Source organism: Chrysochloris asiatica, unplaced genomic scaffold, assembly GCF_000296735.1.
Source record: "Chrysochloris asiatica unplaced genomic scaffold, ChrAsi1.0 scaffold00011, whole genome shotgun sequence".
Taxonomy (NCBI): Eukaryota; Metazoa; Chordata; class Mammalia; order Afrosoricida; family Chrysochloridae; genus Chrysochloris; species Chrysochloris asiatica.
In genome coordinates, this window is record NW_006408529.1 from 9,316,394 (window position 1) to 9,328,478 (window position 12,085).

At 37.0% G+C, this 12,085-nt stretch overlaps 1 protein-coding gene across 1 annotated transcript in view; it reads left to right on the forward strand.

Moving 5' to 3' along the window:
- LOC102830137 (N-alpha-acetyltransferase 10-like) overlaps positions 1-3,889 on the forward strand; it is a 13,191-nt gene extending 9,302 nt beyond the window's left edge. The window contains exon 4 of the mRNA XM_006834500.1: positions 3,244-3,889. Within this exon, the coding sequence (XP_006834563.1) occupies positions 3,244-3,889 (646 nt within the window). The remainder of the gene's footprint in view (positions 1-3,243) is intronic.
- Positions 3,890-12,085: the final 8,196 nt, after the last annotated feature.

Here is a 12,085-nt window from a genome sequence, read left to right on the forward strand (position 1 = left end):
GGTTTTTCCATGGACTTTTGAAGCCGTATGTGTGTACGTGTGTGTTTGTGTATGTGTGTGTGCAGTTCTTGAAAATATAAAGAAAGTCACTCCATGCCACATTATGCTGGTGACTGGTAACTAAATGTGATGATGAGAAAAACATAAAAATGATGGCATTGTTACAGCAGGTTTAGATTCAAGAGTGTCGCTGCAGCTCTTGATCCATCGTCAAAGAAACCGTGGCCACTTAGAAGCAGAGTTTCAGATTTTATTAAGCCGGCTGGCTCAGAGGAGCTAATTTCGCCACATTCTGAGCCTGGAATATAGGACAGTGTAGACTTATATAATGTCAAAATAGGGGAGGGGTTATGTTGCAGACCTCTTTGAAAACAGGAGGGAACGAGAGCATTGGTTCCCTTCAGTAACCAGTAACCCTATTAACATTTCAGTTTATCTCCTGGGCAGAGAGGGCAGTGAATGTTTTTACCTTTTCCTGTTCAGTATATTATCCCCAAATTTTTCAGTTGGCCATTAAATATCATTCTTTGTTGTTGTTATGTGCCATCAAGTCGGTTCCTATACATAGTGACACTGTGTTGTGTTTCCAAGGAGCAACTGGTGAGCTTGAACTTGTTCAAAGTGACTCTTCAGTCCTGCGCATTCACCAACAGTGCCACACCAGGACCTTTAAAAATAAAGAATTGAAATCCTTTGATATTCATTTTATCTTGAATGATCATGCTGATACCTTCAATATTTTCTCTGTGTGTATAGCATAGTGGTTATGAGTCGGTCTGCTAACCTTAAGGTCAGCAGTTTGAAAATACCAATTGTTCTGAGGGAGACAGATAGCACGTTCTGCCCCATAAAAGTTTACAGCCTACAAATTGAATAAGTATAGAAAATGATACAACTCTGCCACACACTTTTCCTGATTTTAAGACTGCCTCTTGGTCTAGTTATAGGTTCCAGATGAGTACAATTAAATGTTCCGGAATCTAATAATCATTTTTTTTGAACAAATTTCATTTTTAATTAATGCACAATCTTTCCTAGAACACTGAATAATTTAGAAAGTTAATTTGTTTAAATCTAGAATTTTCTCTTCTTCACACATTCTTTAAAAATTATACTGTTGATTCCTTGCCATATACAAAACTGCATCTTCCATTTATTTTTTTTATCATGTCACCTAATCATTTTTAGTAAACTAGAAAAGATCTGAAAATCATTGTATCCAGTTATCTTGCGTCACAGTACTTTTTCATTTCTGAATAAAGCTCTATGATACTTTATACATTTCAACATTTGACATTTTTTTCACTGGCAATTTGACAATCAGCATATTGATGAGACCTAACTTGTTATCACTATTTCAAGAAAATGTTTTAAACACAGAAAACCAGACATTATTTTTTCCAGTAAGTTTCATTTTATATAAAATAATATTTCACATTCTTTTTCTATTTCTACAGATTTCCTTTTATATATTTACACTGAAGTAAATATAAGTTTGTCATTCTTGATTCTAGAGAGTGACTTAGGGGAGTGCATTTGCTACCATCTTCTCCTCAGAATCCCCAGTTAAATGAATGCCATTATGAAACCTTCATAAGGAAAAGAGGTATTGGTGTTAGTACTAGAATCATATAATTAAATGAATATGAGAGCACTTCTCCTTATGCAATGAAGGATTTACTTTAGAAATAATATCAAATGAAGCTCTTGAATTATGGTGAATTTAAAGAAGATAAATATTCACAATTATCCAGTTGAACTACTACCCAACTTTATCTACCATTGACAGTTCAATGCATTCTATATTTCTTTATAGCTTTTTGTTTTTACTTTTAAATATTTTTATTTAGATTGCTCTCTAGATAACAATCTATTCATCTACTGTTTGTAAGTGTATTTTGTTTAAACTTGTTATTGTGAATTGAGTTAAGATCATCAGCTTTAAACATGTTACTGTGAATTGAGCTAAGATTAGCTTGAAACTTGTTATTGTGAATTGAGTGAAGATCATCTATTTAAACTTATTACTGTGAATTGAATGAAATTCATCAGCTTTACATTCAACAAATCATACACTTTGTTTCATCTCAATGATTACTTCACCTCCATGTCAAAACAGTTATCCTTCTTCCTCCCTGTGGTTTCTATTTACATTCCACTTACCTTAATATCCCTTCTCAACTTTGTCCTTAAGACAGTGTTGCCCTTCTGATTTTAAATGATTGACCATTCATTCCATGGTGAGCATACTTTACTCGTGTTGTTGTCCCTTTGTAAATCTTTCTTATCTACTGTTTGGCTGAAAATTGGGCCATGAGGCTGAATTTCTTTCCAGAACTGAAGAGTGGTTGATGGCCATAGTCTCAGGTTCTCCAGTTTCTTTCTAACCTAGTCTTTTACTTTTTTGTTATTAAATAATTTTGAATTTTGTTCCACATTTTATCCCACTCTATTCAGAACCCTCTGTGTGATACCTACTAGGGCAGTTGGTAGTAGTAGCAGAGAACCACTGATTTCTGGTCTCAGAGTCGTGGAGACTGGTGTTAATATGTTCTGTTAGTCTATTGGATTAATTGATTCCAAGCCTCTTCAATTTTTATCAGTCTTCTTTCTTCCACACATGGACAGACCAATAGCTGCACCTTAGATGGCTATTCATGAACTTTCAAGATCCCAGACACTACTCACTCAGTCAGTATGTACAACATTATCTTTTGGGATTAAGTTTTGCCTGTTGGCCATGGTGTTCCATGAGACTATTGTCCTGAACTCCCATATCCAAACACTCATTACCTTAGGAGGTTTGATAATATCTAGGAAGTTTTCATCATTTTTCCTGCTATATACTCCACCACATTCATAGTTGTACTATCAGAAAAGGTAAACACTCATGTATAAATATCCTCTTCAAGCTCTTATGTACTTGTGGGATAAATAAATATATATCCCACTCTTCCTGTTTTACCCATTCAACTTATATCTTAATTCATGTATCTACACACAACAACACACTGTTGTTCCACTATTGTGTATATAGCACTATTTACCTCTATCCCCTTTAGCGCTTGCATACCTCCCTGTGTCTTCCTCTATCTTCATTATTCTTCTGTCACCATTGCCCTCCCTCTTCTTGTGTATTGCCCTCCCTGTCACCCTAGCTAACCAGTCAATACTCTCCCCTTCCTCCTGTCCCTGATAACCATCAAAGAATGTGTCTTTTATTATGGAAAACTATCTTTAAAGCCTACCACACAACTACCAGATGAAGTACTATTTCTACCATGGTCTCTCCTGGCCCCAGCTCTCTTACATCGCCGAGGATGAGAACGGGAAGATTGTGGGCTATGTCCTGGCCAAAATGGAAGAGGACCCAGATGATGTACCCCATGGTCATATCACATCACTGGCTGTGAAACGTTCCCACCGACGCCTTGGTTTGGCGCAGAAGCTGATGGACCAGGCGTCCCGAGCTATGATTGAGAATTTCAATGCCAAATACGTCTCTCTGCACCTCAGGAAGAGTAATCGGGCCGCCCTGCACCTCTATTCCAACACCCTCAACTTTCAGATCAGTGAAGTGGAACCCAAATACTATGCAGATGGGGAAGACGCTTACGCCATGAAGCGGGACCTCACCCAACTGGCAGATGAGCTGAGGCGGCAACTGGAGCTGAAGGAGAAGGGCAGGCACGTGGTGCTGGGACCCATCGAGAACAAGGTGGAGGCCAAGGGCAATTCACTTCCAATCTCGGGCAAGGCCTACCGGGAGGAGAAGGGCCTGGCTGCTGAGAATAGCGGAGGAGACAGCAAGGACCTCAGTGAGGTCAGCGAGACCACCAAGAGCACCGATGTCAAGGATAGCTCCGAGGCTTCTGATTCAGCCTCCTAGAGTCTTCCTTGGCCCACCCTGGCCTGCCCCACCTCACCCCACTCATTTGCCCAATAAAGATCACCCTGTAGTGGGGGGAAAAAAAAAAACAAAAAACTATAAGTTGTTACTTAATGGTCTCATGTAATATTTGTTCATTTGTAATTGATTATTTCACTCATCATGTCCTCTAGATTCATTCAAGTTTTGTGATATTTCACAGATTCTTCGTTATTCTTCAAGGTAGCATGTTGTTGTTGTTAAGTGCCATCAAGTTGATTCCGACCCATAGCAACTCTGTATAGAGTTTCCAAGGAGCAGCTGGCGAGCTTGTAAAGTTCAAACAACTTTACAGTCTGATGCATTAGCCCACAGCGCCACACATAGTATTTCATTAAATGTATGTATCAAAGTTTCTTTATCCACTCTGCCATTAATGGACATTTAGGCTCTCTTTATCTTTTTGCTCTTTTGGATAGTGCAGTGATGAACATTTGTTGTTGTTGTGTGTCATCAAGTTGGTACTGACTAATAGTGACCTTATGCACAACAGAACGAAACACTGCCTGGTCCTGGGCTCAAGTCACAATTGTTGCCATGCTTGATTGAGCCCATTGATGCTTCCACTTTGCCAATCCATCTCACTGGGGGTATTCCTCTTTTTCTCTGGCCCTCCACCCTACCAAACATGATTTCCTTCTCCAGCGACTGGTCCCTCCTGACAATATGTCTGAAATATGAGAGACGAAGTTTGGCCATCTTAGCCTCTAAGGAGCACTCTGGCTGCACTTCTTCCAACACAGATCTGTTGGTTCTTTTGGCAGCCCACGGTGCTTTCTGCTTATATCTACTCACATTCTGACTCATATTTCTTTTGGAAATATACCACATAGAGGGATTGCTTGGTCATAAGGTATTTCTATTTCCAAATTTCTGAGGAAGTGCCATACTCTTCTCTTGAATGGTAGAACCATTTCCCAGTCCCACCAGCAATGTAGGAGACTCCCAGTCTCTTCACACCATAACCAGTATTTATTGTTTTCTCTGTTGTGCTGGTGTTAATGCTGGTCTGAGATGTTATCTCATTGTTGTTTTGATTTGCCTCTCTCTAAATGTCGGTGGTTCAAGCTCACCAGCTGCTCCTCAGAAACCCTATACAGGGTTGCTATGGGTCGGAATCAACTCAGCAGCACTTCACAACAACAACAATGACTATTATTCCTGGTTTGGTGCGGTAGGAAACCACAAGGTTGGTTTGAACCACAAGATTGACACTTCAAATTCACCAGCTGCACCTCGGAAACCCTATATAGGGTAGTTATGGGTCAGAACTGACTCAATTGCACTGAACAACAAAAACAACAATTGCTATGAAGAAATGTTCATGACCATTAGCCATTGTTGTTGTTGTTGCTGTTCAGTGCCATCAAGTCAGAACCGACTCATTGTGACCCTGTATGGGGTTTCCAAGGAGCAGTCCAGTTTTAACCACAAGGTCAGCAGTTCAAACTCACCAGTCACTCCTCAGAAACCTGATAAACGGTCTCTATGAGTCAGAACTGACTGCAGGGAACTTAACAACAACCACAGTGACTAATGGTAGTGAACATTTCTGCATATATTTATTGGCAGCTGGGATGTCTTCTTGGGTGGAGTGTGTGTTCATGTCCTGTGCCCATTTTTTAATTTGGTTGTTTGTCTTTTCTTGTAGAGATGTTTTAGTTTTCTATATACTTTAGATATTAGTCCCATGTTTATTATGTCATTACAAATAGTTGTTGTTTTTGTTTTTTTCCCGCAGTCTATGGGCTCTCTTTTTGCTCTTTTGGTGAAATCTTTTGATACACATATTTCTAATTTTTAGGAGGTCCTGGTGGTGGTGGTTATGTGCCGTGGAGTAGGTTCTGACTCATAGCGTCCCTGTACAGGGTTTCCAAGCCTGTAAATCTTTACAGCCTCATCTTTCTCCTAGTCATCTATTTTTTCTTCTACTGTTTGTGCATTTTTTGTAATATTTGATAGTACATGTATGACAGGTACTAGAGCCCCTAAGTTTGTCCCTAGTTTTCTTTGATGATCCTTATAGTTCTGGTTTTTACATTTAGGATTTTATTCTGTGTTGAGTTTGCTTTTCTATATGGTGTTCGATATGAGTCTTATTTCATTCTTATGCAAATAGATTCTAAATTTAACCAATACCATTTGTTGAAAAGACTATCTCTTCCCCATTTAATGTGTTTTGGCACTTTGTCAAAGATCAGTTGACTATATGTGGATGGATTTACTTCTGGCTTCTCAATTTTGTTCCATTGATCTATGTATCTTTTGTTATACCAGTACCAACCTGTTTGGGCCACTGTGGCTGTGTAGTAAATTTTGATATCAGGGAGTAAGAAGCCTCCAACATTGTTCTTCTTAAGCAGTGCTTTGCTTTCCCAAGGTCTCGTTCCTCTTTATAAAATGTTTGTGATGATTTTTTCCATCCCTTTGTATAATTATGATTGAATCATATATAATCACACCTGCATATCCATATTCTTTTTTTTTTTTTTCATAGATACACCTTTTACCATTCTACTCTCTACCCCAAAATGCAATAACACCTCATTTGCCCCCTAGATTATTAAGATTCAGCACCTAGGAAAATCTGGAAGATGACAAGGAGGGAGGCAAATTAGAACATTTGTTTCTTTCTCTAGCTTCTCCCTTGAAGCATTACCTCAAGTTACCTGTATCTTTTACATTTGATTCAAAGTTTCTCTAAAGATGGCCTTTAAAAAACAATTAGATTCTTCTGGAATCTGGAACCTACTCTTTCCCTTGTCCCTGTCAGCTTAGGGGCAGTAAAAATTCCCATATGTAACCTATTGGGCTTTTCGAAAACTTCAGATACCCCTTTGTAGATAGTTTATTCAACCATCTAAGAATCATTCTAATTTGAGTTTTTCTTATTGGGACACCAACTAATAGTATATCAGTGGTTTTACTGCCTGCTTTTTACTTTGCTCAACAGTATATTTAAAAATCCTTGCATATTTTTCAGAGTTATTTTTAAACCTTTTAAAATCTTTATATCACAAATTTCCAGTGATCAAGGATGTACTTTGTTTTCTGTTTTCTCACTATTCGTGTTAATGCCATAATGAACATGTGTGTGTGTGTGTGTATATATATATATATATATATATATATATATATATATACACACACACACACACACACACACACACACACACACAGAACAGCACTCATTATACTTTGGTGTGTATATATCTGTGTATTATATATATGAACAAATACATATGAATATATATTTGTTGCTGCTGCTGTTAAGTGAGTTCTGACTCATAGAAACCCTGTGTAGGGTTTCCATGGAGTAATTTGTAAGTGTGAACTGCCAGCCTTCTGGTTCACAATCTAATGCTTATCCTACAGCACCACACCAGGAGTCTCTGTCTTTTTATATAATTAAAATATTAATTATGGCATTACTACTAATAGTGAGAAAAACAGAGAACAAAGTAAATGCTCAATCATGAATATTGTTGTTGTTATTGTTGTTTTACCGTTGAGTCAGGTCTAATCCTTAGTGACCAACAGAGTGATACATTGCCCGGTTCTGTGCCACCTTAACAATCATTGTCATGTTTGGACCCATTGTTGCAGCCACTGTGTTCATCTTTCTCTTTGAGGGTCTTCCTCTTTTATGTTGACCCTCTATTTTACCAAGCATGATGTCCTTTTCTAGAAACTGGACTCTCCTGATTACATGTCCAGAATGAGAAGAAGCCTTGTCATCCTTACTCTTAAGGAACATTCAGGGTATAGTTCTTCCAACACAGAGTTGTTCTTTCTTCTTGTAGTCCACAGTAATTTTTTAATGGTATCTTTAATATTCTTCCCAACACCATGATTCAAAAGCTTCAGTTTTTCATCTGTCCCCCTTATTCATTTTCTAGCTTTTGCTTGCATATGAGGTAATTACAAATATCATAATTTAGGTTAAGGTCACCTTAGTCCTCAAAGTGGTAGTTTTACTTCTGAATAATAGATATGAAAGGGTCTGTTGTAGAAGATTTGCTTCCATGCAGTGTGATTTGCTTTCTTGACTGCTGCTTCCATGAATGCTAATTGTGAATCCAAGTAAAATGATATCTTTGACCCCTTTAATCTTTTCTACATGCATCATGATGTTGTCAATTAGTCCATTTGTGAGAATTTAGAAAAATATTCTTATCCATTCTGAAGGCTGTAGTCATTGATCTTTATTTAGTAAGTGCTTCGAGTTTTCTTTGTTTTCAGTAAACAAGGTTGTGATATCTGCATATGGCAAGTTGTAAATGAGTCTTCTCCCAATTTTGATGCCCCCATTCTTTTTCATATAGTCCAGTTTCTTAAATTATTTGCTTAGCATACAGATTGAGTAAGTATGGAAAAGGAAACAACCCTGCCACACAACTTTTCTGATTTTAAAGCATTCAGTTTCTATTTGTTCAGTTTGAGTGACTGCCTCTTCTTCTAGGTACAGGTTCTAGATAAGGACAATTAAGTGTTTTGTGATTCCCATTCTTTCCGTTGTTATCCATAGCTTGTCATGATCCACACAGTGGAATGCTTTTGCAGCTGTCCTGTTATTTTATGAATGCTTTATTCATCCTGTTATTCTAGCTTTTCTCTATTTAGGACACAATGACTTTACTGCCTTTATTTGTCCCCCTTTACACTCTTTTGCCCTTGGCTTTAGGACCTGAACTTGACTTCATAGGATTTGACCTTAGAACACTCTATCCATTTGACTTTTACTCACCCTCTTATTTGTTTACAGTCTGCCTATCTCTGTGATCTAAATTCTATCAGAAGAATTCATTATACCCACATAGAGGAACAACGGACTCTATGAAGAAGTAACAGAGGAGTTGAGAGAATACATTATACTCAAGAATACTTAGGGTCAAAATATGAACTATATTCAAGTCTTCACAGAATCCATTAGTAAACAGTAGTATCCTTTAGCAACTTCATGTCTATATGAGTTGAATAATTTCCTTCAATCTTTCCCTCAATACCTGTGATTCCATATGAATAATTGCTGTGATCATAGAAATGATATTGTTTTAATAACATAAATTATAATCTTATACTCCTAAATAACTTAAGCAATTAAAATAAATAGCAAAATATCACAACTTCTTTGGTTGTTAAGTGGAATTATACATTTCACACAACTCAAAGACTCCATTTGTAACTGGAGTAATGACCTACGTGATACAAAAATTGTCATCAGAGTTATCAGCATGCTTTTATATCTTGGATGAAGGCCCAGAGAGAATAGATTTAGAAGTTGAAAATCTGAAGTGTTTTATAAATACTGCTCTCACTGAGGAAACTGTGTATTTGGAGGCAGTGATGACTTACAAGAAAAATGTAAAAAAATCATTTAAACAGTTTTCCTAAAAGTATTTTCCCATCAATTCTAACCAAATTTTGTTCTTGGAAAGCAAGTAAATGAAAAAGACAAGTAAGATTTCTCTCCTCTATTGACTTAGTAAGGTGCTCTGTTAGCATAGTGGTTGTGAGTTGGGCTGCTAATTTCATGGTCAGCAGTTCGAAACTACCAGTGGCTCCATTGGAGAAAGATGAGGGTTTCTGATCCCATAAAGATTTATAGCCTCAGAAACCCTTTATAGGGTCACTGTGAGTCTCAGTAGTTTCCATGGCACACCACCACCACCACCACTACAACCACCATTGACTTAACAGTATTCTGTAGGTGTTTCTCAAACTTGTTCTCCCAAATAACTGGTGAGCTGAAGACATATTTTCAGAAATCCATAAGGTTATTGTGAGATTTTATTGATGAACATCTACTTGTGAATTTTCTGACTATAATAATCTTAATGTTGACATGAGTGTTCATGAGATCCTTATAATATAATGGTAGCATGCAATTTCAGATTGTAGGACTATAATTGATAAGGACTGATAACACGAGGAAGTGAGAGATTGCTTAAATAATGGCACTGTAGGATAAACACTAGACCACAAAGTCAATTTGAACTGTAAGGTGGTAGTTCAAACCTACCAGCCACACCTCAAAAACCCTATACAGGGTGACTATGAGTCAGAACCAATTCAACGACACTTAATAACATCAACAAATTAAGTTAAAGTCATTTGAAATTCAGAAAGCTTTATTAGCCAAAGTCTCTCTGCAGGATGAACAAGAAAATTGTAGGGGAAATTAAGTCAATATGTGACGAATAATAGCTCAGTGAAATGGAAGTCATAAAATCTTCATTGCAAATTTAAAAAACGTAGTTCATATTACAAGTGGCAATTTAGTTTCATCTAAACAACGTAATCAGTGATTAATAAATTAAGCTTATTATTTTGAATTATATTGACTTTCAGTTAAAAATACTTTTATAGTTTTATAAAGTATAGCAGCTGGATTTATGTTTTCACATGAATAGAAATAAATTTAATCAATATTCACTGTTAGTGAGAAATACTTCTTAAAATATGGTACATTCATTACTAAATTTTAAAACCCCTTATTACTTGGTATTCTAGCACCCAGGATCAGGACTATATTTATTTTTAAATCATGTGTCATTTCACCACTAGTACTCTTATGTGTTCAGATAGCCACTAAGTGTGGAGATAAACTTGTAGAATAACTCCATGAAAGTGGCTCAGCAGTGTCTGCTGAAAAAGTGATTATGTTCTTACAGTGATTTTGTAGTTTTTAAATGCTGTTGAGTCAGTTCTGGCTCATAGCAACCCTGTATAGAGTTTCCGAAGAGTTACTGATGGGTTTGAACCCCTGACCTTGTGGTTAGCAGTCCAATGCTTATCCTACAGTACCATACCAGGACTTACATATATTTCTCAATGACGCATAAAGGTTAAGTACAGTGTCTAGCAATACAAAAGTTACTTTGCAGAAAACACAAGAAACCAGATGAGCAAGTATTCCACTTCACAGTGAATCACTGAAATTTGGAAGATGATTAAATTCCTAAGCAAGTTGAGACCATAGCTTATCAAGGTGTGAAGAGCTCTTACATTGATTGCTGAAAGATCTGCTGGAGTATTTCTTGGCCCTTCTGGGCCTCTAATTTTCTAGGGAGAAGCATCTGTAAAATTCACATATTATTTCTTATTAACGCATGGTTCCCATGATTCTTCACTTTTATAGCTAAATTGTATAATCTATTTATACTCATTTTGGCTTTGATTTCCCAATCTACTCCTAGCCATCTTTCTTGCCACTGCTAAAATTTCTTACTTGCTCAGAAACTTTCTATTATTTTCATGTCCAAAGGCATTAAATTGGTATTCATTGCCTCTACTCCTTAGTCTATCTTTCCAAACATTCACCTGTAACCAAAACATGATAATCTGCTCAAGAAAGAATGCGCTATTCATTTTGGTCATTTCAATCCATGAAGCTCTTCTTAAACCCCAAACAAAAACCCAAATGCTATCAAGTCAATTCTGATTCATCTTGTAGCAATCCTGTATGGAGTTTCTGAGGAGTGGCTGGTGATTTTGAACTGCTGACTTGTGGTTCAAACCATCTTTATAGTCAAATGCATTAGCCTGCAGCACCACACCAGGACTCAACTCATAGTGACCCTGAAGTACAAAGTAGAAGTATTCCTCAGAGTTTTCAAGACTGCAAATCTTTACAGAAGGAGACAGCCTCATCTTTCTCTCAGAGTGGCTGGTGGGTTTGAACCACTAAGTTTAGAGTTAGCAGTCAATTTCTTAATCCACTGTATCACTAAGTCCCCTTCTTTCTACATCCCACCACCCTGTTCTGATATCAGATAATGTATGGATCACCAGTTTTACACTTAATCAAATATGTGTGGGTATTTGGAAATGATGATTCTCATATGTCTCATCTGAGATATTTAAATAAACTTCTTAGGATTAATTTCCTTTCAGGTAGTACATAGAATGATCCTAGCCATATAATAGCTCTAAGTAACTGTTGTTGTTAAGTGCTGTTGAGTCAGTTCTGACTCACAGTTATACTAGATAGTGTTTCCGAGGAGCTGCTGATGAGTTTGAACCTTGCAGTCCAGTGTTTACCCTATTATGCCACACCAGGACTCTGTCAATCACTATTCGTTAAATTATTTTGTTATATACTAGGGGACTCAAAAATTCACAAAAATTCCATTGTATTTTAATTCCTTTCTCCAC